Source organism: Chelonoidis abingdonii, chromosome 5 (genome assembly GCF_003597395.2).
Source record: "Chelonoidis abingdonii isolate Lonesome George chromosome 5, CheloAbing_2.0, whole genome shotgun sequence".
Lineage (NCBI taxonomy): Eukaryota > Metazoa > Chordata > Testudines > Testudinidae > Chelonoidis > Chelonoidis abingdonii.
Genome location: NC_133773.1, coordinates 14,251,891 through 14,278,259, shown reverse-complemented (window position 1 = coordinate 14,278,259; position 26,369 = coordinate 14,251,891). Strand labels below are relative to the sequence as shown.

Below are 26,369 nucleotides of genomic sequence, written 5' to 3'. Positions count from 1 at the left end.
GGGCTAGAAACTTAATATTTTTAAAGAAAATTAAGATTCTGGAGCAAGTTCTCCAAGGGGGGAGTCTGCAGCTGCAGAATCATGGAATCCACAGGACCCTGATTATTGTACTTAGGAAACATCTGACAATGACAAACTCTTTTATAACAATAATATTTTGCATGTGTACTTTTATTCCCCCTCCCAACTCCTAGAGGGGTCATGGCTGCTCCAGATCCCCCTGGGGATCTCTCTATTTTACCCCTGACCCTACTTCAAACTCCTGAGGCCTGCTTTATAATCCTGGTCCCCACAGTGCATAGGTCCATCTGACATCTAGACAGGTCTCCCTTCAGATCCCTGTGAGGTCACTCCTTAATCAGATGGAAGTGTCAGCGTTGAGCCATGTGAGTCCACCTCCCTCTTCACATCCTGCACTGAGCATGCAGCTTTCAATGCCACCAGTACCATATCTATGTATGGAATACACAGGCTTACTCTCTTTGCTGCTGCTTGGTGTGAAGTGGTCCATAAGATAGCTGAAGAAGTTGTGAAGCTGTAGAAGACAAGAAGGAGCATCATGTTATTCACCCTAAGACACGAGCTAAAGCTTTAAAAGTTCTACCATGGAGTGTTCTTCAGAACACAGTTCCTCTTTTCACCTGAGCCTCCACAACCTCCTTTGCCTACTGCACTGTCTATACAGTCACACTTGTTCTCACTGAGGAGCAGAACAGTGGTCTATATAGACCAGTATCCACTCTCCCAAAGAGGCCAATGTAAAATAATTCCGTGGAAGATGTAAAACCCACAAAATGCAGCCAATTGTGCAGTATTACAACATGGGGGGGAAATGCTCCATGAGCTCTAGGTGGCTATTAATTTATACTGTGAAGTACAGTCCTGCTCATTTCTACCCTGGGCAATGAAACTACCGATGCTGCTCTTATTCATATCAAAGACCAATCTTTTTTTAATTCTTGCCGAGCCATTTGCCTGAAAATATCCCATTGTGGAGAGTAATTAATTATACATTGTGTCAAGTGATATTTAATTAACCTTCTTTCCAATTTAATGTTTATTGTTAACAGCCAAATTTTCAGATGAGTTCAGCCCACTGGAAGCATATTGGATATAGAACATGAAAAAAAATCTGGCTCTGGGACACCAAGAATAAAAAGCTTCATCCAACTCCCAGTGAAGGCAGTGCAAATCTTTCCACTGATGTCAATGGGCTTTGGATCAGGCTGAAGATGAGCATCACCTTATAACTGCTTCTGGAGTGCATGCAAAAGACAGGGCTTTCCTTACTACCTTTGCTTCACTCCACCCTGTTTTATTTCAAGGGGGTTTGCAGATGGGGGTACGGAAAACAAGAAATCATAGCATCCCTCTTTGAGGGTCTATCCAGATTTCCATCTTCCCTTCAGCTACCATTTCTCTGATCTAAAATATCTCACATGCTGAAGAAAAAGATGCAAGTATCTGCTTACGGCAGACAAGTGAGAAAATGCTGAGCCAAGTTAAGCAATAAGAGCTCACGTGGCTTCCCTCCTGGTGCTCATAAACCTTCAGAGAGGAGCTGTGACACCAAATTACACCCAACCCGGTCTCATTTCATTTGCTCCCCGTGGCTTCAGGATTAAGTATTTCTGGCTTCCATCATATACAAGTGAACAGGGACTAACAGGCAAAAGAAAGTCAATGTGAAAAGAGCCAGAAGAGGACTAGGAAGCCATATGGATGTCAACACCTTACCAGAAAACAGACATTAACTAATAGCAAGTACGAAATATAAACAAAGCAGGCAGTAGATTAGGAGCTGCTATTTCATTGCAGGAGACAACTTCCCCTGCCAGGCAGCCACAGAAACAGTTTTCAGATGTCTATCACAAAAGCCTCAAGATGCCACCCACTCATTCATTGGCAGGTAGTGTCATGCAGCTCATGTCTAGTCAGGCAGAACAGAGAACAAACACAAGAAAGGGGAACAGAGAAGCTTGTGAAAAAATTCCTCTATATTTAAAACCCAATTGTGGAAGTCTCTAAATATACTATTACTCACCTACCTACCACATGATCCCACAGTCACCCTTCTCCTCTCCTCGTCTCATCCATTTTGTCTTCATCACTGCTCAATTTTTATTGCAGTTGCTCCTAAAGGCCTCAACCCGATCAGGGCCCACTGGATTTAGATAAAATGCTAAAAGATGGAATGTGCAAGGCCCTGTACATGCACATAGTCTCTGCTCTAAAAAGATTTCAATTTAAATAGACAACAGGAGTTGTATTATCTCCATTGTACAGATAGGGACCAGAGGCACAGAGGATAAGTAAGTGACTTGCCCAAGGTCGCCCAGAAAGTCTGCTGCACAATCGGGAACTGAACCCAGGTGTAGAAAGGCTTATTCTAGGGCTTTCCTCTCCGGGAAGGGATTGTGTAGGTCTGCAAAGCACTATGCACTTCCATGGCCCGATAAGAATTATGAAGACGACAACGACAGAGGGCACACGCTTCCATTGTCTCCTTCTCTTTAGCACTGTACCTTGATCTGATCCTGCTCACAGGAGTACTCTATGGATTGGAAAATTCTCCATGTGCACCTTCGGCGCATCTCTAGTCGGGCAACATAGCGTCGATACCATCTTTGGATCAGGACAGCGGCTTTGAAGGCTGCGACACAAAGAACAGAACCAGAGAGCTGGGCTGCAGTACCTCAGCACCCGGGCAAGTGCTCTTCTCCCTCCCAGCCATGCAGGGAAAAAAGGGAGTTTTCTCCTTCATAAGTGGATCGTAGGAAAGAATTAACTCGGGCTGGCCAGAAAAAGAGAATTCCATTCTGGCATTTGGTTTCGTATCAGGATGAAACTAAGATCTTTTCCCATTTAAAAATGAGAGAACGAGAGAGAGACCTGAGACTAGCCAATAGACCACTGGTTATGGCACTCACCTGAGATGCAGGGTGCCAGGTTCAAGACCCTGCCCCAAATCAGAGAGAGCAGGGTCTTAAACTTGGTCACCCACATCCCGGGTGACTGCCCAAATCACCAGGCTCTTGGCTATTATGGGGTCTCTCTCTAAGTTCCATCCTGGACTCAGGAAACCTTCCCCGAGAAAGTTTAGTTGAATCAGACCGGTTTCTACTTCAACAAATGAGTGTTTTCCAACCAAAATCGTTTTGCTGAAAATTTCCCAGCCAGCTCAGATGTTAACATGACATTATCAGTTGTTCTTCAGGGTAAATTCTAACTAAGAAACACTTTCTTCACTGTCATGAAAGAAAAGAAAAGTCTGATCCCATAGATCGATCTCTATTGTCAGAGACTCCCACGACACTTCTAGCTCTCCCTGGTGGTTCCTCATGGCACTGTTATTATTTAACCAAATCCTGCCTCAAAAAGCTTAACTCTAAATAGACAATTTCCACCACCTTTTGACTCTCAAGTATCATTATTCTCATTTTACAGATGGGAGCTGAGGCATGGGGAGATTAAGGGATTTGCCCAAGGTCACAAAGAGAGTCTGTGGCAGAGCCAGGATTTGAACCCACGCCTGAACCCTGTCCAGTACCTTAATAAAGCTGGGCTTTGCCTGCTCTAAGTCAAATAAATACAGGGCCTGATTCATCACTTCTACTCCAGTTTTACACAGCTGTCACTACACTGACTTCAGAAGGGTTACACCGGCACAGAACTGGCCTAACACAGTGATGAAGCAGACCTGAAATCTCTACCTCTGCTTTAACCTAGTTCTCAGCACATTTGTGTAGGCTAGTCTTGTCCATCCACTCTGAGGTAAGCCTCTAATCCATGCATTCCTGTATAGACGAGCATCTACTCCCCAGAACCACTGGAAACACATAAAAGCCACCACTTGGGTTTGAAACATGCTTCCTGCCAATGAAACGTGCTAATACTTAGCACACATATATCTGTAGAGCTTTGCATTTTACTCATTCATGAAGTAATCCCTGAATTTACAGCTAATCCCTGCGCTAATAAAAACCTGAACACAAAGACAACATTCTCAAGTTACTACCCGAACAACCCTAAAAACAAGGATACCCAGTACAGTAGAACCTCAGAGTTACGAACATTTTGGGAATGGAGGTTGTTCATAACTGTGAACAAAACGTTATGGTGGTTCTGTCAAAAGTTTGCAACTGAACATTGACTTAAAACAGCTTTGAAACTTTACTATGCAGAAGAGAAAATGCTGCTTTCCCTTTATTTTTTTAGTTGTTTACATTTAACACAGCACTGTATTGTATTTCCTTTTTTTCTGGTCTCTGCTGCTGCCTGACAGTGTACTTCCTGGTTCTAAATGAAGTATGTGGTTGACTGGTCAGATCATAACTCTGGTGTTCGTAACTCCACGATTCTACTATAAGCCATCACAGTCAAAAGCCACAACGAACACGTACACTTTGCACGCTGCCCTATAAATGGCTGCAAACTTGTGACCTTAGTGGGTTAGAGTGAATTTGAGGCTACCAACCTCAACTGTTCAAATCTAAGGACTGTTAGCACCGGACCTTGGCTGATCTCACCAGGGCAAAGGGATATGAAGGGAGGCAGATAGCTCAGGTTGCGAAGACCTAAACCAGGCAAAGATTTCAAGATCAAAATGAACACCTGAAATTGCACCTGGAGGCAAACAGGAAGCTAGTGCAGCCTTTTATGACATTAGTGTAATGTATTCTCTATGGCCAACCTGCAGGCAACCATGTTCTGCAGCAGCTGCAGCATCCCAGAGATCTGCAAGGTTAGCCCGCCGTGGAGCACACTGCAGTAATCCAAGCTGGAAGTGACAGATTACACACACGAGAGATGAGATCTCATCCTCATGCTCAGCAGATTCATAGCTTCCAAGGCCAGTACTGTGCTCACCGAGTCTGACCTCCTGTCTGACACAAGCCACAGAACCTCCCCACAAGATTTCCTAGGGCAGATCTTTCAGAAAAACATCACACCTTGATTTTAAAATTGCCAGTAATGGAGACTTCCCACCACAACCCTTGGTAAGTCATTCCAATGGCTAATTATCCTCACTGTTAAGAAACATACACCTTATTTCTGGTCTGAATTTGTGTAATTTCAACCTCTAGCCACTGATATTATCTGACCTTCGTTTGTGAGATTGAAGAGCCCATTGCCACGTATTCGTTCCCCTTTGGGAAAAGGCATTTCCATCCAGTAAAGCCAGCTGGGAAACCAAGATCAATAAAAGGGTCTTAAATTGAATTCATGGACTGAAATTTAAACCCAGTCTCCCTACGTAAAGCAGGCCTTCCCTCTTTCCCTAAAGTCACTGCACATTAGAAACAGCAAAGACAGCCCTCAGAAAGTTGAGTTACCAGTCATTTACATTTAAAACCACATCTTCTAAGTCCACAAAAGATATAATAGTGACCATACACTGAGCATCTAACAGCACACGTGGGTCATTTAGTGTTGCTAATGTATCAAAAGGTAAGCAACTGTTTTGTTGTGCTGCTTTACATATCATTACAATTGCACAACTGAAAAAGCCATTTGTTCTAATCAACCAACTTACCTGGGTGAGCTGCATCTGGAAGTGTTTGCACTGAATTAAAAAAGAAAGGAGAAAAGAAACAGATTTTCCCACATTTTATGAGGATATGGGCAATAAACTGAACAGCAGATACACACCAATACTTTACTATTCACTAAAGGATATAACTCTACTTGTACAGCAAACCCAAACAGAGGTAATAAGAAACTAAAATACGCCCATTCATTGTGGCAAATACAATTCAATAAAACCCAAATCAATGGTGAATAAAACATTGCCCTTTTCACCTTGTCTGAAATCATTAATAACCAAATCTGGTCACTCAAATGAGACTTCTCCAGGAGTATCCCTTAGTTAAACTTTCATGGAAGAATGTCAACCTGCCTCGATACCACAGTGATGAGCACATTAGAAATACAACTAGGTAGTTGAATAGACTGGTTTTAATTTAATGTCTGTGTAATCAAGGAAACCCTACTTTCAAACCTCTACTCAGTATCAAAAGTAGATCAATCAACAGCGTAGGTTCCCTACTCTAAGCGAAGATTTATGATTCTTAGCAACTTTAAGACAGATCAACAAAAATAGGAAGTAAGGTGCATTATTCTGGCAAATTTAAACTGACGCATAAGCAGTGCAGAATCTATCCTGCTCTGAGATAACATTAAGGTTACATGTCTAAACACACAAAAGTCAAGAAATAACAACATTAAGACCATACACATCTTCACCACTGCCCCTCTGCACATGCATTGCAATGCAGTCTTCACCAATGGTCACGTACTACCATATTTCCCAAACAATACAGTTACTATACAAAAAGAAAATGTGCGCTGGCACAAGTGACATTTTTGCTGAGGATTGTCCTGGAGTCTCCAGGAATTGAAGATTAATCTTTAATTAAAGACTATGTCATGTGATGAAGCCTCCAGGAACACATCCAACCAAAACTGGCAACCCTAAATAACTGTCTAGCAATCTGGAGTCCCCTTCATGTTCCTGCTCGTATGCTTCATTGATCTCCAGTGCCTCTCTGGCCCTGCCGTGTATAGCAAGATGGAAGATTTCACTCTCTCCAGGTTGACCACAATATCATTCACTTTAAGGACAACGTGAAAGCACCTCAACCATGTCTTATTTGCTGCCTGGTTCCTAGTGTTTCAAGTGGCTTGGTTTGCTCCATTCCTTCCCCCACCCACACTCCAAAGAGCACGTTTTCTATTGACACTCTGCAATAAGTACCTGGCACACAGGAATGCTGGGCAGAGACTGGAGTTTAGTTCTGACTTCAGTCAGCGGAGGGGTCAGAGCTACAAAAGGTTATACCCCCATTCAGTGGCTACTTACCAGGCACCTCGCACAATCCATAATTTCAAACATTCAGGAAAGTTGGGGTGCTCAGGAGAACAAGTTCAAGGAAGCAACAACGCCCTTGCTTCCCAGTGCGGAAAAATGGACAAAACCATTCTGTCCTTTGGTGGATGTGCTGCAGGGTTTACACACTGCTCAGCAAAACATCACACTGGAGCATCAGGCAACGTACAAAAAGCAGATGAGACATAGGATCAGTTTGAGGCCAAGTCAACCAACCACCAGCAGGTAGGACGTGAGAAAGAAGGCAGCTCCCTGGTGGCCTGTTGTAGCATTCATAAAACAAATGGGGTTACATTTTACTCAGACATTATGCAGGGACTCTGGCTGCAGCGGGAAACTCTCAGACGAATTAAAAATGGAGAAAGCCCCAAATGGTTAAAAAAGAACCGGCTTCAAAAAGCCAGATCTCTGCTCTTAGATCCTGATCCAAAGTCCACCAGGAAAGACTTTCATTAACTTCAGGGCGCTTTGGATCAGCTTATGCAATGATCTCAAGCCTGAAAAGAAGGGAAAGGGAGACTCAAACGACGCACTTGGTTTCCTCACTGAAAATTAGTTTAACCAATCCTGTCCATATTAAGTGAATGGAATGGCCTTTAAATAAAGAAACTGGAATTGGTGAAAAACTCTAGACAGCCAGATCCACAGCTGGTGTATCCCAGCGAATCTCCACAGCCTCAACCTACACCAGTTTACCCCAGCTGAGGATCTGGTCTTGTTCATTATAACAGCATCAGAAGTGGGAATTTCACACTAGAGCTACAAGGGGAGGCTGTGGGGTTTTGGTTTTATAGCAGTGCTTTCCCCATCTTAGAGACTCAGAGGTTAGAAATGGAAAATGATCTACTACGTTGAAATGACATTTTTGAAGTTTATCTTGTGGAGCTTCCTCTCCACTGTTCCATCAGAGAGATCGGAGATCACCTCGCTGGGAAATGGACAGGGGCTTGGGTCCCATTGGTCCTCTGAGGTGTGCGCGCAGTTCTGGCCCTCTGCACTCTTTGAGGTCCCTGTCCAGGCTGTCCCCTTCCTGGTTCCACTGCAGCATGGGTCTAATGGGTCAAGGTTTCATGCTGCCAGGGTTTCTGCAGCCCATGTCTTCCACCAGAAACATTCCCAGGTGATTCCACAGAATGCAGGGTTACTGCCCACGGAATGGCCATGGGGCTGGTGGAAGATGATGTGTGTCCATCTGGCTCTGGCTCTAATCTGCAGCTCTGCAGCAGTGCATCTGAAAGGTCCAGGAAAAACCAGTAATGCAGCTGCAGAGGCAGGGAATCCACATGGATTTTGTGGACACAGGGGACAATTTGGACCAAACAACAAATCCAATATTTAGCTGTACTTGCATAGCTTAAAACTCAGATTCCTCGTCTGAAGAAAAGCTGAAGATTATGTTCAGTTTCTTAGAGACAAGCCCCTGTATATGCTGCAGCAAGCTGGGCCTGAACCCCATGGCAACACCTTTGGTTCTGTAGTACTCTGATGTAGCAGACAAATTCTGTTACAGTCTCATTAAATAACAGACAGGTTTTAAATGAATGAACTCTGAAAATGAATATTACACTCAGACCAGTCTCCTTGGTTTTATTTATTTTAAATTAAATTCCATTTTATGTTCTAGTTTTCAGTATGCAACAGATCTCATTTTTAACTGACAAGCGCAGCTGCATGGGAAGGCAGAAGCTAATTATCTTGACAGCCGGATACAGGGCACATCAGTCTTTTGGCAGCTGGGGATGCAGTTTGGGATTGTGTAATAAACATTAACTGGATGTTTCTGGTAAAATGATCAGCAATGGAATTAGTAATGTTTCTATTTAAAGTGTCATCTGCAGGTTTCAGAGTTAACAGGCATTTGAAATGAACGAAGCCATTGTTGCCACTCAGAGGTAGTATTTCAGGTTGTCTATGGACTCAGGAAGACAGTACTGAACAGGTACAGGTACTCAACTATCCTTTCCAAGTGGTAGTCACAACCATAAGGGCTGGAAACAATTACAGTTAAAACAAAGATTCTGAAGCATGATTCTAGGGTATGTGATAGACTCAGCAACAAATACCATGGCTGCATAGTGGACAGGGCCTTGGTTAAAGGTTTAAGATGTAAAAATGCTCTGTTAGAAGTATCTCTACATATGGAACATACAAAAGCATCTATTGTGTTCGTGCTACCAGGAGCACCTGTGTGACATGGAGCTCTTTAACCCTAATGTTTACCAAATACTTATTAGACAGACAAGGTGGGTGAGGCAATATCTTTTATTGGTGAGAGCGCCAAGCTTTCACGCTTACATGGCCCTGAAGGATCTGTGTAAGCTTTAAAGCATGGCTCTCTCACCAACAGAAGTTGCTCCAATAAAAGATATTACCTCAACCACCTTGTTTCTCTCATACCCTGGGACTGACATGGATACAACACCACTGCACAAAAAATACTTATGTAAGATACTGGCTGCGTTTACCAAGATTACTTGGGAATGTGGAGGAACACATAGGAACATACAGAACATGGATAACAATGTATACGGACTTCACTGAACTTAAGATACCATGGTTATCGATATCTAGATGCCTTATTGTATTTACAGCTGGGCAAGGTTTTTTGACCGAAACTTTTTTGGGCGATAAATGCAGATTTGGTGCCACTAAAACATTGCAATAATTTGTATGTGGTTTTGCTGCATGGTTTCACTTAAAAAAAAAAAAATCTTTACAAGTAAAAATCAAAACCCTGATTTTTTTCAAAATGATTCCAGTACTGTTATGTAGCCTTAGATAACTGGTGCATTCTGTTGAGAAACTGATTTTTTATTTCATTTATTTCCAAAACAAACAAAAAATCAGTTTACACTATATTAAAGCTACGAATACACATTATTGCCATCATACAGCTGGCATCATGAAACTATATCTGTGAAAACTGAAATAGAGAAAAATAAAAATCTCAAAAATAAACATTGCCGTGATCAATTTTAATTAGAAAAACTAAAAATCGAACTCTGTCAAGCCCAATCACAAGTGACAAGACAAGAAGATCATTGTATTAACACAATTTAAAATAGACACTGTCATCCTGCTTAACCACAAAATCTAACCTCTAAAAGAGCCAAAGCGCTTAATTCTCCATCATCCCAGTTGATTTGGCAAACCCACAGCACAAAACAGCCCTTGTTTTGGTTTCAGTTTCAAAGTCCGTAGAAAGTCGTGTTCATGCCAGCACAGCTCTCACTATCAGAGCGTGGGAGCACAATACATCCACGTTTACCAGTAAATGACAAATTAACATGGGCAACAACTGCAACAGATTTGCTTTGCTTTACAGCTTTGCCTCTGCCTTTAATCTCAGCTTCAGCTAAAAGCTATTTACCATTATCTTCTCTGGGAACTGAATGTCTGTTTTTATGGGACACTAAACTATACAACTGGGCCACCCAATGTCATCAGGAAATACAGCTGATGCATCTCTATGCAGAATATTTGTGACTTTCTAGCAGGACCTTTATAATCCACCAGGAAAGACTGAAATATTTTATGAGACGCTCTCACCTTTTTCCGATTTCCGCAGGAAGTAGTAGGCATTTGTGGAACTACCACATCCCATGATCTCCAAACGATGTTTCTATGGGGTTGCAAATAAACACACTATCATCAAAATCAAGTAAGCAGCACTAGAAAGAGCATTCAATCAGAATCCGGATGAGTGTCCTGTGTCCCAAGCTGCTGGGAGACAATCCTGAATATATTAATACTCAGTAAGGTTCAGAAGCCACAGCTTTACAGGTGGTCTTTCTTGATTCAAGTATAACCCTGACATTTAATTTTCCCAACATACTGTGCATCTGCACACAACCTGGGATGTATTCTTTCGGCATGGTCTCCAGTTTGATTGTTCTAAGTTTTAGGTCAGAAATAGGGAAGGAAATTTTGCAGGTATTTTGTTTTTCAATTAAACAGAGATGTCTTAGAATGTTAGGTACCTACATGCCAAGTCTGTATTATGTGCCTAAAACAGGTACAGTATTTAGGTATCAACATATTGATGTAAATGGCTAATTTTAGGCTCCCATGTTTAAAGAGTAGGTAACCCACAAGACTAACTGGTCTGAACCTTGGTTTGATTTATAAAAAGTGAAAGGTTGTTAGACAAATATCTATGCACTCTAGATCGTATTTTATGATTTGCCTAAAATTCAGACCAAATAGGTTTGTCTCAGGCCAGTCCGGATCACAAACACGCTATGCAGTTAGATCATTTTCACCTGGAAACAATGCATATTACAAGTGTCCATTCAGAAATTCAACCCAAATGGCAGGGTCACACTAATCAGAGGTTGCAGAGGTGCAGATAAATGACAAGATGTCCGAGACGAGCCTGGAAGCAGGAAAGATGAGTTAAGAAGGTGGCTGGAGGCAGGCATTTCCTGTGTATGCATGGGGTGGCGTGGAGTGGACGAATCAGGTAGTCCACCGAAAGGTTAACTACAATACAGTTAGTCAGAACAGGGCATTCTCCTTGCACTGAACAAGTTTAGTAATTTCTAAATATGAGATGACAACTGTATGAAATTATACATGGGACTTTTCTTTGGGAGTTTGGGATGTCATAGCCTGAGAATGATGCGAGGCAAGCCCCAAGCACACCATGTCAGCAAGCAAAGCCTTTGTATGTGTCTTACACTCCCCTCCCTTCATCAGGACCTGTCCCAGGTCAGAAACATCTGACATATTAAAATAAATAATTCTGGGACTGCACTACATCATTCATTCCATTGGGTGTCCGTGTTTGCACACACACATAAGCATGCCCTCTCCCTAAGATATATCCCTAATTATGAGGAATTAAAGGACAGGGATGGCATTTAAATCTATTTGCTATATCACAGCTGGAGTAGTGGCAGGTCTAAAATAAACAACAAGCTGTCATAAGAAAATAATCAGCTTTGTTAAATAAATACCGCTTTTCTTCACCTTCTGGTTTTACTCCTGGGGGTATTACACCATCAATGAATTGCTTGGATCCCAGCCACTCTCTTTAATTCTCACCATTGCCAAGGGTCCCCAGACAGCACCCAGCCAGCGCACATTTTAGGAATCAGCCACATTTTGAAATCTCTCACTCTGGGGAACAATCAAAAAACCAAGCCAGTGGGATTCCTTTTTCATCATTCAACCTGTCATTCATTTTGGAGACCACACACAGCCTATGAGCTCATACTCCTTCCAGGTATGGAAGAAACTAGAATGAGCAGAGGAGTCCCGAAGGCTAACACAGCTAAGGTATTCCTGTCCATTTCTTCTGAGACTGGAGGGGATGGAAGATGCATTGCTTTGGTTTGCAATAGAAGGCAGCAAGTTTAGTACAAAAGCTTGTGGGACAGGAGCCTACGTTTTAGGAAGCTGCCATGAAAGGAGCGTGGACCATGTCTGTCCGCAATATTTCTGCCAACATCTCAGCCACCCACATTCAACTGATGGTGAAGCATTGGTCACAGACAGCGCAATGTGAAAACTATGGGGTTTATTGTCAACAGGGTTCTTGGGTGACAGAAAGATGGCCAGGAAGGAGACACAGGGGGTGGCAGGGAAGGACCTGACTGAGGGGTAAAGAAGGGAGAGATTCATAGTGGGAGTGGCAGACCAGAACTCAACTAGTTTTGAAGAGCACAGAAATCATCTGATTGTGTGGGGAGTGGGGTGCTTTTCCTCCTAGCTCTAGAGCAGTGGTTCCCAAACTTGTTCCGCTGCTTGTGCAGGGAAAGCCCCTGATGGGCCGGGTCTGTTTCTGTACCTGCCGCATCCGCAGGGTCGGCCGATCGCGGCAGCCAGTGGCCGTGGTTCGCCACTCCAGGCCAATGGGAGCTGTTGGAAGCAGCGCAGGCTGAGGGGCTTACTGGCCACCACTTAGTCATTTCTAAATATGGGATGACAACTGTATGAAATTATACATGAGACTTTTCTTTGGGAGTTTGGGGATGTCATAGCCTGAGAACGATGCGAAGTGAGTCCCAAGCACACCATGTCGGCAAGCAAAGCCTTTGTATGTGTCCTACACTCCCCTTCCTTCAGCAGCTCCCATTGGCTGAACAGCAGCTACCATTGGCTGAACCTGTGGACACGGCAGGTACACAAACCGGCCCAGCGCACCAGGGGCTCTCTTTGCTCTAGAGGAAGGGGGCCCACCATCTTTCCCTCTCCATGCCCTCTGCACCTGCCTCCCGAAACTGGCCACGTGCATTCACAAACACTAAGGGTAGGTCTACACTACAGGATTATTCCAGTTTTACAGAAATCTATTTTTGGAAACAGATTGTATAAAGTTGAGTGCATGCAGCCACACTAAGCACATTAATTCGGTGGTGTGCGTCCATGTACCGAGGCTAGCCTCGATTTCCGGAGCGTTGCACTGTGGGTAGCTATCCCGTAGCTATCCCATAGTTCCCGCAGTCTCCCCCGCCCATTGGAATTCTGGGTTGAGATCCCAATGCCTGATGGGGCCAAAAATTTGTCGCAGGTGGTTCTGGGTAAGTGTCGTCAGTCAATCCTCCCTCTGTTAAAGCAATGGCAGACAATCATTTCGCACCCTTTTCCCAGGATTGCCCAGGCAGACGCCATAGCACAGCAACCATGGAGCCTGTTCAGCCTTTTTTCATTGTCACCGTATGTCTACTGGATGGTGCTGACAGACACGGTACTGCAGCGCTACACAGCAGCATCCCCTTGCCTTCTGCAAGTTAGCAAAGATGGTTACCAGTCATACTGTATCGTCTGCTGCTGTCATGGGTGCTTCCTGGCCGGCCTCGGTGAGGTCAGTCAGGGGCTGCTGGACAAAAATGGGAATGACTCCCCAGGTCATTCTCTTCTTTAAGTTTTGTCTAATGGAGAGTCAGTCCTGCCTAGAATATCAGGCAAGCCTACTAAAGAACCAGAGAGGCAAACGGCTGCTCTGGGTCAGAACCCCAGACATCTCGCAGAAATGATGAGCTGCATGCCATTCTAGGGGGTGCCCCTGCAACACCACCACCTGTTGCTTCCCTTCTTCGCCACCCCTTCTGGGCTACTGTGGCAGTTATCCCCCCATTTGTGTGATGAGGTAATAAAGAATGCAGGAATAAGAAACAACACTGACTTTATTGCAAGCAGAGATCAAAGGGGGGAGCGAAGGGCGGCTGGCTTACAGCGAAGCAGAGTGAACCACCATTCTGCACTTGCTCAGCCTATAGCTGGAAATGGGAATCTGTGACAAGCACTAGGATAGAAGCACAGGCAGGACTGAATCTCCATTTGTGTGTGGGCCTTTGGTTGACACTGGTAAAATACAAAATGTCCCAGGATATGTATGCTGGGGGACAGTTCTAAATGGCAGCTTAATTTTTTTATTTGCAGCAAAATGTAGAAGTCTAAGTATCTGATTGTGAGCCCTGGTAGCAAGGAGTAGGCTGGGGTAGGCGCGACCGCGTGGTGCTGCTGACTGGGAGAGCAGCCTGAGGCAGAAGCCTCCAGCTGGCATGATATTCCAGGCAGGACTGAATCTCCATTAGACAAAACTTAAAGAAGAGAATGACCTGAAGTCATTCCCATTTTTGCCCAGGTGCCCCCTGCCAACCTCACTGAGGCCAGCCAGGAGCACCCACGAGACGATAATGACGGCTATCAGTCCTACTGTACCATCTGCCATCTGCAAAGGAAGGCAAGGGGATGCTGCTGTGTAGCACTGCAGCACCGCGTCTGCCAGCAGCATCCAGTAGACATATGGTGACATTGAAAAAAGGAGAGAAAACTATTTTTTTCCCTTTGCTTTCACAGGGAGTGTGTGTGTGTAAGGGGCTGATGACATATACCCTGAATCACCCGCGACAATGTTTTTGACTCTTCAGGCTTTGGGAGCTCAGCCCAGAATTCAAATCATTTTTGGAGAGTGAGGGAATTGTGGGATAGCTACAGTCATCAGTCGCCCCTCCCTCCATGAGCGTCCATTTGATTCTTTGGCTTTCTGGTACGCTTGTCTCAGCTCCTTAAGTTTCACGCAGCACTGTGTTAAGCCCCTGTTGTGGCCTCTGTCCATCATGGCCTTGGAGATTTTTCCAAATGTTTTGGCATTTCATCTATTGGAACGGAGTTCTGATAGAACAGATTCATCTCCCCATGCAGAGATCAGATTCAGTATCTCCCGTACGGTCCGTGCTGGAGCTTTTTTTTGATTCTGGGACTTCATGGTCACCTGTGCTGATCAGCGCTCCACGCTGGGCAAACAGGAAATAAAATTCAAAAGTTCGCAGGGCTTTTCCTGTCTACCAGGCCAGTGAATCCGAGTTCAGATTGCTACCCAGAGCGGTCACAATGGTGCACTGTGGGATAGCTCCCAGAGGCCAATACTGTCAAATTGTGGCCACACTAACCCTTATTCGAAATGGCAATGCCGATTTCAACACAACTCCCATCATCGGGGAGGAGTACAGAAACCAATTTTAAGAGCCGTTTATATCGAAGTAAAGGGCTTCGTTGTATGGACGGGTGCAGGGTTAATTCGATTTAACGCTGCTAAATTCAAGATAAACTCGTAGTGTAGACCAGGCCAAAGTAACGATGCCTACAAGGCGTTGCAATAAGAGGGCACGTGCACAGCTTATTCTCACCTACACAGGAAAATCCAGTTCCGTTCTGGTGCCATGAATGGTGCGAAAGCACTGAAGTGAGAGCTGTACAAACAGCAGCTGTAAACCCAGCATTAAATCCCCACCACCACGTGGCCTTGGGGAAAAACTGTGGAGAGGAGCCAGCCCTAGACTCCAGCCAGCAGGGGCAGCAGCCACCAAACAGGGACCCCTGGACATTCCAGTCTAAAATGTACAATTTTCTGACTCTCCCTGCCCTGTGCTGACTGTGGGGGCACCATGGGGTGGGGGGGGGGATGCAGTGGTACCCTCCTGCTATCCTGGGGAGCCCTGACTGAGCTGCACAGTTGTACGTGAAGTGGGGTGCTCTGAGCAGAGCCTCACCCTCACAGGAGGGCCGTGACTGGTCCACAGTGTTGTCAGTCAACAGAGCTCTGGGTGGAGGGGACTCCCCCAATGAACCAGGTGAGTGGGGGAGGAGGTGGGTCAAACAGGGACTTCCCCTCCGCCCCCCAATCCCTTTTACATGCCTCCTCCCAATGACCCTCCCACTCTTTCTGCAGGCAGGGGCCATGGACCTGTGATTGAAGGGAGGGGGCACTGCCAGGTGATTTAGAGATGTTTGGAGGTAGGAGGCACTGCTGGGTGCCATAGGAAAGAATCACCACAAATGTAACACCAGCCCCAACCCGGGATGCACCACAGAACGTCCTCCAGTTGAGAGTCAGCTTTAATCCCAGAATGCCGCCCTGAAAAACATCCTCCCATCTAATCCTAGACATCGACTCAATTTTACTGCCAGGGCCAGATCGTCCCTCCTGGTTCTCCTCCGCTGTCTTGTCTCACGTGACCTCAAGGACAAGACTTTACTTCTGGAAAACTATAGCGCAGTCAAAAACATTGCAACATGGGATCTCGTTTCTCCGCCTAGTTGTGATGTTGTGTTGTTGTTATTTGTATTACCCAAGTCCTAGCCTCCCCAGTCCTGTGCAAGGACCTCATTGTGTTGCACAAACACAGAAGAGACAGTCCCTGCCCCAATGAGTTTACAGTCTCAGTGCATGGAGATCATCCTAATAAGCAGGTATTAAAAAGCAAAGCAACAGTGATAAAAAGCTGAACAATGACCAAGAACACTCACCTACTCTTCAAACCAGAGAACAACATAGGAAAAAACACAAGACAAAGAAAGAACAAAAGCACTAAAGAATGACAACTGCGTTGCCTGTCAGATTGAGCCAGTCAGCAAACCAGCACAAGTTATGTCTTCGTAAAAAAACAAAAACATATGCACAGTGCCATTTCCCTGCTCAGCAGTCTTGTAACCCTTGCGCTTAAATATAGACAAGACTTGCAAGAGTCCATGCCTCCTACCAACACAACATATATACTCTGCTGTTGGGTCAGGAATCAAACTGAGTCTACAACAGATCTTTGTTTTGATGTGACGATTCTCATCACTGAGTTTTCTAAACACCCAGAATACATATATTAAAAAAGCAAATGAAGAAGAAAAAACAAGGTGTGAGTCAGAGCACGTCTTAGAAAAAAAAATAACTTGCAAGTCAGAGCTAAAAGTTTCCTGAGCAATCCAAGAATTAATATGCTTGATAAAAACTTTATGGGACTCAGTTTTGCACTGAGCAGCTACACGAACTTCCCTGAGATTGTCCAGGATGTAAATCAGCACAGAATTTGCCACCATAGCCATAGGAATCTAAGACATCACACGACAATGCTATGTTGTTTAGGTGCAGGAAAATGCATTGTTATAAAATAGAAACACAGCTGAGAAAGATTCTACCTAGGACGTATGTTATGTGCGGCTTACACAAGAGAATCCAAATTGCTTCGGTAACTCCAGATATGCATGGATAATTGAGAGCTCAGATAATCAGAATTCAACAGACAGGGACTCAACAGAATAGACATATACTGGCACTTCATTAGATAGGGTCATAGATGCTGAAACTAGGGGCGCTGCCACATGCGGTGGCTTGAAGTGGTTTCCATTACATACAGGGTTTACGGTTTGCTTCATTGGCTCTCAGTATCCCCACTATACAAATTGCTCCAGCACCCCTGGATAGGATAAGGGGGAGTTGGAATAATCAGGATTCTACTGTATTACTAAGTAGTGGGACCATCTATGGAACATGGCCAAGCCTGCTGTAAAAAGGAAGATATTACCATGTCATCTACAAACCACCAGTAACTACAAATTAGGATTTTGCAAGAAAAAAAATAAAAAAAGATTAAAAGTCCAACAACAAGAAAAAATTAAAGGTAACTTACACTAAAGACCCAACAGCTTGACTTTACCTCCTGATAGCAAACACACATGTTCCACTGTTTGCAGTAGAATTGGATCCAGACATAGGCTGATAAGGGTTGTTATGTTTTATAAACACAGTCATCCGCACATGAGTAGCAGCTGGGGTGTTGGCAAAGAGAACTGCACTTAGAAAACACTGTGTGTCACACAGCTGATAGCGAAAGAACTTTATCAAGGTCCCCTTCCCCCCACAAGAGTTATTTAATAACTCTATCACACAAGACACTGCTACGAAGAAAGAAGAAATAGAAAACTTACCTTGTCCCCAATCTCTAGTTTAAAGAAGAATTTATTTGGATAAACACTTCAAAGCTCTCTGTTTTTTTGTTTTTTTAACATGGTTTGTTGTTTGTGCGTGTTTACACATATGAATATAAACAGCCTTTGACGCCCAACATGATCAAAAGTCTCCGAGATGATTTAGTTGTACAGTCCCATCTGAGGCTTTAAAATGATCAACGAGCTACTCCAAGCATATCTTCCCCTTAGCCACTCTGTGAAAATTCCCATTTCCTTTTGCACGTCCAGCATGAAGCACATGTGCTGGTCCGCAAAGAGAGCACAGACCTTATGATTTATTTACTGCACAGTTGTTTTGAGAAGCTTTCAAAGCCTCCCCATGTGACACAAAAGGCAAGAGATCTGAAATGGATTAGGATTACTGGCAGGGATTATGGATGGGAAATGTAGCCCGCCGGCCTCTCATGTCTTAACCGAGCAACCAGCTCTTATACACCGTCCTGCTGCCTTTTGTTACATGAAAAGTTTCTCTGGGGGAAAAGTTCCCACTTAATCCCTACTTTGGGAGGAAAGGTCCATTGCTCAGGTCAGGATTTTGTAGTGCAGAAATAAAGTGCAGGGGACATAGGCAAATTAAAACCCAAAAAAGAGAAAGCTCCCGGTTCCTGGAACTGCAGAATGGCTTTGTCTCTTCCTCCTTTGGTTCCTTTTAGGATTAATCAGACAAAAAGCTTCAAAGTAATACAGACGCCATCAGCAGATACCCTTGCCAGCACAGGGCAGTTAATAGCTAGAAAATCCTTAGTTGATTTATCTTGTCTGGGACCACTATGCTTGCTGGGAATATAATACCGTTTTTAACCAAATGTGAATCCCAGTGGACGCAGTTTTGCATTCCTAGCTAAAATCTAGATTCGGAGAACTGGAAAGGAGCCTCCTCCACCATCCTTGTATACGGCAATTCTAAAGGGTTCATCCTCCACATAGATGCAAAAATCCTTATTGTGGTGTTGGAACTAAGGATGCTGGGGATGCTGCCACACACCCTGGCTTGAAGTGGTCTCCATCATATACAGGGTTGACAGTTTGGTTCAATGGCTCTCAGCACCACCACTATATATATTGTTCCAGCATCCCTGTACTGAATCCCAGTGAATTTATGTCATCTTTCCTTGTGGCAATCCTTTGTTTAGGAAAAGTAATGAAAAGACTGCCCGAAGAAACCATTATAAAAGTCACACTGTATATGCAGCAGCAACTCTTTGGTACTTGTGGGGCCCTGCCACACTTGGAAAAAGAAAAACAAAAATCAACCGAAATTAAAAAAAATATAAAAGGTACTTGCACACACCATTTACAGCAGTTACCCTAAAGGCAAATTAAAACAGTGGAGTTCAGTTGTTATTAGTTGTTCATGAATAATCAGACTGCTGCTGGGTGTTTGTGAAAACTGTTTGGAACAAACCACACTGACAATTGCTTGCATAAACTATTCAGTGGGTAATTATGGATGACAAATATCTGCAAAACCAGGATCCATTTGCAAACAGAAAAAAAAGAAAAAGCTATATTCACAACAAATGTTACTCGCAATGAGTAATCTGATCATATCTATAAACTACAAAGATTCCACGTCAGATCCTTAGCGAATGTAACTCAGAAGACCTCTAGGAAAGGTCCATAGATCTATGCCTATTTACACCAGCTGAAGATCTGGTTCCCCAGCTTTGGGTGCGGCTGTTACGCAAAGATATGTGAATGAGAGAGAGGCTGCCAGCTCTACAAATTAAAGTGACGTAGATACGGAATTAAGAAATCGGTCTGGCTTCCTTTATTCCCACATTCTTCCTGGAACCCTCTGTTTCCCATCACATCAATTATGACACTATCTCAATGACTGACACTCCTGAGTAAACGGGGTCAAAGCAAAGCTTGCAGTGCCTTTATCCAGGTAAAAGCAGAGCACGTAGGTAAGTACGTAATGACATTAGCTAGATACAGCACGATGAGATAAAGGACACATGTTTCTATAAAGCTCCGTTAGGAAAAGCTCACATGACCAATTCAAAAATATTGCAAGGGACGCTGTGAATCAATGTTTTAAAGGGAGCAATTGCTTTGGAAATTATTTTGCTATGCAATGAATTTTATCTAAATTTGATTGCAGAAGAGCACTACAGGTACTAAGATGCTGTCTGAATTTATCCAGCAGTCCAACCTCCTAGACTTCGGAAGGGCTGCATGCCCAGCCTCTGCTTCCACACCCAGACAACAATCCCTGAAGTCCTGTTATATTAAAGGTGTCCTGCACAGGAAATCAGAAAGGCAAAACCCCAGTTCTTTTTTTTTTTTTAAACTATGTAGAAAGACAGTCAAGATACACTAAATACTTGCCTACTGTTACTTTTTCACATGAGCCATGGCTGAAAGGACCATATGGATGTTCTGTGATTCCAAAGGGAAGAGAAAGGGGCAGATGGAGGCCAGAAAAACATGCATTTGTCTCATCTTCAGTCATTTTGAGTACATTTCAGTGGAGCTCGCATCTTAGCATGCTGTGCATACACCTACTGTGCAGTATTCAATATAGAATGCCATGTCCGCCCATTTCACCAAGGCCCTGGGGGTTACCCTGGCAGAGGGTAGGTCTACACTGCAATCAGAGGTGTTACTGCAGCTCCTACCTAGGAAACTTTTGATTTGAAAACCTATAGTTCCATCTTACAGTCCTGCCTCGGGCTAAATTCCCACTGAGATCAATGAACATTGTGTCCTATTAGGAATCAGATCCTGAACACTGAAACCAGAAGGGTAGGTATTAACCTAAAATCAATCCTTCCAACTCTGTGTTTTTCCTACAGCATCACAAACTGAATGAATGACGGGTGCATGTTCACAGCACGATCAAAGGGAACACAGCTGTAAAATTTCTACTGTGCAAAGGAAATTCAGCCTCTGTTCATTCACAACCCCCTTAGGCTCAGTGTCATTATATCCCCTAAGCTAAGCCTGACTGTTCTATCCTTGTGGAAAGCACATTAATTATAACTTACAACACAGTCCAAAGTTGCTCTGCGCACTCCCTTAGCATAAAGAACCACCTCTCAGATTGAGTGGTAATCTTCAGAGAAAACCAGCAATTCAGATCAAAGACAAAGAGTGTATTTCCATCCACTCTACGGCAATGCTAAGGGAATGCAATTTAAATTGCTCTAGGGTATCACTGGGAAAACATACCCTTCCATCACCTATAACCTTGCGGTCCAATTAAGGGCCAAGGAAATGCTGGAACTCAAGAGAACCTGTCTGATTGCAGGGTCCCATGGGAGGCATAATGCAGGGAGCCTGCACTGAGGATCCAGGCCCCTGTGTGCTGCAGAATACATCTCTGCATGGCCGTTCTCCACTCAGAGGAGGTAGGGGAGGGATGGGGGAAGAACACAGGCCTATCCACTAACCAGACACAGTTCCATCGAGGAGCAGCAATCTCACCAGCTGCTGTAGCAGTGCTTGCAGAGTTCTCACTGCCCATCCCAACCCACCCAGGGATTGCTCCAGCACTCAGCTCATTTCACTCAGGGCTGGTGCTAAAGAGAGGACCATGAGGCTTCCGCTATGGGTGTGGATCACAGGCCCCTTAAATGTCTGATGAAAGAAGAATAACGAAATAGCCCTACACAAGCCAGAGGGTCTGCTGAATATTTTTATTTCAGTATTTTCTTACTGTCCAAGCAAAAACAGAGACTTTTTATTATTAATAAACTCATCAGTACATTCATTTAAAGTGCACATTGCATTCCAGAAATATGAGTAAAAATCAGTTCCCTCTCTTTTAAAAATCTGCTAGAAAGCCAACGAAATTTTTAAAAAGTTAGCAAAACTTTCTGTGATGGGTTTGGTCACAGAGATCCCCTTGGGACTGTCACCAGATATGCTGAAGTTACCTCTTAGCCCGTTTTCCCTTGGGACTCCAGAATCCTGCCTTGTTGAGCCAGACACACTAGCCTGCTGCAACAAAGATCCAGGTCTGGTCCACGCCCCCAAAGCTGCAGACTTTAAAAACTGCTGAGCAGGTCACTTATCTCCAGCACCCAGATACCCCGTTCCCAATGGGATCCAAACCCCAAATACATCCGTTTTACTCTGTATAAAGCTTTTACAGGGTAAACTCATAAATTGTCCAACCTCTATATCACTGATAGAGAAAGAGATGCACAGCTGTTTGCTCCCCCAGATATTAATCACTTAATCTGGGTTTACTAACAAACAAAAATGATTTTATTAAGTAGAAAAAGTAGTATTTAAGTGGTAGGGTGTGACATTACTGACATGAACTGTGATCGTATAGATCATTGTTGCAACCAGGGTCCTATGGTTCCACCAGGTCTTGTACAGAAGACGTCAAGTGGGGTGTGTGCAGAAAGGTTGTAGTTCGCTGGTTATGATTATGCTGTCTGTATGTGTGTATCATTTTTGTATCTGAAGTTATGAATATTGGCTTTGTACTTGTATCTCAATGTGTTTGATTCTAAGTAGCCTCAGTGAAGCATTTGGTCAGCTTCTTGAGAAAGGACTACTCTCAGTAAGTTGCCCAAACAAGAAATACTTAACTGACAATGGATTTTGGGAGACACCAGTCCACATCTGAGCTTTCCAGGGAACTTTCAAACTAACAGTAAAAGCTGAATCATTCATGGACATTTGACTCACGCAGGTGGCTACAACTCCATCTTGTTGCTGTGACTTTGCACAGAAGAACAAGGGGTTCTGCTCACAAGAGACTATAAAAGGCCCTGGAAGCCTCTCCATTTTGTCTTCAGCTGGCTCAAGAGATGGCCTCTCCACCCCTAAGAGATGCCTGAAAGAAACTGGAACAACCAACAGTAACTACGGGGCGTGAGTGATTGCTGGACCCAAATAGAAGGAGTCCCGTCTGTGAAAGAAGCTTATTGAAAATCTCTGAGGGTGAGATTTCATTGTAATCAGTTTCTTAATGTATTAGCTTTTAGACTTGCATGTTTGTTTCATTTTGCATGGTAACTTACTTTTCTGTCTATTACTTTGAACCATTTAAATCTACTTTTATACTTAATAAAATCACTTTGAGTTAAAATAAGCAAGAGTAAGTAATTAATACCTGGGGGAGCAAACAGCTGTGCATCTCTCTCTATCAGTGTTATAAAGGGTGACAATTTATCAGTTTACCCTGTATAAGCTTATACAGAGTAAAACAGATTTATTTGGGGTTTGGCTCCCAGAATACTGAATACTGGGAAGGCTGTTAACTAAGAAGCCCCTGAGCTGAGTGGATCTCAGTTTCAGTGAACTGCAGGGGGGCATGGCCCAACCTCTTGGTCTGTGCTGTAGCTGACTGGAGTGTCTAACTCAGCAAGATGGGAGTGGAGGGAAGCCTTCTCTGGCAGGGGGGGTGTTTTCTCAGTGGTATCCCAGCACACCTAGTGACAATCTGGAGGGAGTTTCTGTGCCCAAACCCGTCACGTAAGTGGTTCCAAGTAATAGACAAAGCAAAGTAGTCACCAAGCAAAACCACACAAGGCTAAGCCTAATACATTAAGAAACTGTTTACAAGTAAAATCTCACCCCAGATGTTCCAATAAGCTTCCTTCACGAGTAAAAGTGACAAAGAGAGTCCTGTGGCACCTTAAGACTAACAGACGTATTGGAGCAAAAGCTTCATGGGTGAGTACTCACTTTGTCAGATGCATGTAGTGGAAATTTCCAGAGGCAGGTATAATATGCAGGCAAGAATCCGTCTGACATATACGAGTTAGTTCAATCAGGAGGATGAGGCCCTTTCTAGCAGTTGAGGTGTGAACACTAAGGGAGGAGAAACTGGTTTGTAGTTGGCAAGCCATTCACAGTCTTGTTTAATCCTGAGCGGACGGTGTCAAATTTGCAGATGAACTGAAGCTCAGCAGTTTCTCTTTGAAGTCTGGTCCTGAAGTTCTTTTGCTGCAGGATGGCCACCTTAAGATCTGCTATTGTGTGGCCAGGGAGTTGAGTGTTCTCCTACAGGTTTTTGTATATTGCCATTCCTAATATCTGACTTGTGTCCATTTATCCTTTTACGTAGTGACTGTCCAGTATGGCCAATGTACATAGCAGAGGGGCATTGCTGACACATGATGGCGTAGATTACATTGGTGGATGTGCAAGTGAGTGAACCAGTGATGTTGTGGCTGATCTGGTTAGGTCCTATGATGGTGTTGCTGGTGTAGCTGTATGGACAGAGCTGGCATCGAAGTTTGTTGCATGGATTCATTCCTGAGTTAGAGTTACTATGGTGTGGTGTGTGGTTGGTGGTGAGAATATGCTTCCAGTTGGTGGGTCGTCTGTGGGCGACGACTGGCCTTCTTCCCAAGGTCTGTGAAAGCGAGGGATCTTTGTCCAGGATGGGTTGTAGATCACCGATGATATGTTGGAAAGGTTCACAGATCCAGACTAACACAGCTACCCCTTTGATATTTTTACAGACTAGAATCCTTCCTAGTCTGGGCCCAATCCTTTCCCCTGGCACAGTCCTTGTTAGTTCCAGCAGACATCATAAGTGAAAAGCAGAGGTGTTCTCATGAATGACAGCCTCCCTTGTTCCATTCCACCCACTTTGATAGCTTTGGCACCAGGCGGGAATCTTTTGTCCCTCTGGGTCCCCACGCCTCCTTCTAAATGGAAAAGTACCAGATTTAAGATGGATTCCAGTATCATGTGACATGGTCACATGTCCTGTGAGACCTCATTCTTCATTACCCACAGGCTGGCCCACAGTACACAGGAAGGCTTGCAGGCAACTAAACCCATTCACAACCAATTGTCCTAGTCAATGGGAGCCATCAAGATTCTAAGCCACCATTAATGCCCCACACTTTGCAGAATTACAATAGGATCTCAGAGTTATACTTCATATTTTTAGCTTCAAATACAAGAATGATACATACATACAAATAGGATGAACACATTCATTAGATTATAAGCTTTGTAATGATACCTCATGAGACCTTTTGCATAAAGCATATTTCAGTTACATCATATTCACATTTACAAGCATATTTTCATAAAGCATATGAAGTGCAACATCACATCTTCATTCCAGAATCCAAAATCAGAATCTTGCAAGTCAGCTTCACCTGAAATCTTCATGGAATTGTTTTGTACAAAAGAACTACAATGCATTAATTTAGTTTAAAAGTGATACTGAACTTGGACAGCTTCAGCTTCCCCCCTTTTGTCTGTTAAGAGAGAGAAAGAAAAGAGCACGGATCTGCACAGAGCAGAGAAATAAAGCACCCACTTTAAATTCTGCAACAGAAAAAAATAAACCCTGTTATCTCAAAAGCTCAACATGACCACTGCTAACTCTACGGTCAAATCCATGTCCAACTAAAGTCAACAGCCAAACTCCCACTGAAGTCAATGGGATCAGGATTTGGCCCTGAAGGAACTCTCCTCTCTTCCAGGAATGGGAATGCAGCAGCAGCAGTCACAGTTTCTCTGCTTTGTATTTTTAGAAGGTGAAAGTTCAAATATCTAATTTAGACTGCAATTGCCACTCCTTGTACATGCACATGCTGTTTCTTGGCAGGGAATGAACAATTGAAGTGATTTGTAGTTTAATTGACATATGAGAAACCCAAATCCATTCAAATTACAAAATTCATTCAAAATTGGACCATCAAGGAAAACTAATCGTATAGGGCAGTGGTGGGCAACCTGCAGCCTATCAGGGTAATCCGCTGGCAGGCCACAAGACGATTTGTTTACATTTGCACGGCTGCCCGCAGCTCCCAGTGGCCGTGGTTCACCATTCCTGGCCAATGGGAGCTGCGGGAAGTGGTGGCCAGCACATCCCTGCACTCCAAACCCTCATCCCCAGTCCCACCCCAAAGCCTGCACCCCCAGCCCAGAGTCCTGACCCCCTCACACACGTCAACCCCCTGTCGCAGCCCTGAGCCCTCCCCCAAACCCAGAGCTCCATCCTGCACCCCAAACCCCTCATCCCTGGCCCCAGCCCAGAGCCCTGACTCCCCCCCACACACACCCCAACCCCCTGCTCCAAACGCCTCCCACATCCCAAACCCCTCATCCGCAGCTTTGTTGGGTCATGGGCATCAACAATTTGCTTCAACTGGGTTGCCAGAAAAAAAGTTTGAAAGCCACTGTTTTATAGGACTGCACCTCTAGCCCCTGCTGGACATTTAAACTGCATCATTACAAGCTTCATAAAATTAAGTGTGATTTTTAGGCCCGACCCAGGACTGAAAGAGCAGGTCAC

At 44.0% G+C, this 26,369-nt stretch overlaps 1 protein-coding gene across 1 annotated transcript in view; it reads right to left on the bottom strand.

Annotated features, from left to right (window-relative positions):
* Positions 1–18,085, bottom strand: part of PPEF2 (protein phosphatase with EF-hand domain 2) — a 39,356-nt gene extending 21,271 nt beyond the window's left edge. Inside the window, exons 1-5 of the mRNA XM_075066080.1 lie at positions 17,800–18,085; positions 10,439–10,511; positions 5,537–5,566; positions 2,526–2,653; positions 478–535 (exon numbers count right to left, since the gene is read on the bottom strand). Of these exons, the coding sequence (XP_074922181.1) occupies positions 478–535; positions 2,526–2,653; positions 5,537–5,566; positions 10,439–10,511; positions 17,800–17,847 (337 nt within the window). The 5' untranslated portion in view covers positions 17,848–18,085. The remainder of the gene's footprint in view (positions 1–477; positions 536–2,525; positions 2,654–5,536; positions 5,567–10,438; positions 10,512–17,799) is intronic.
* Positions 18,086–26,369: the final 8,284 nt, after the last annotated feature.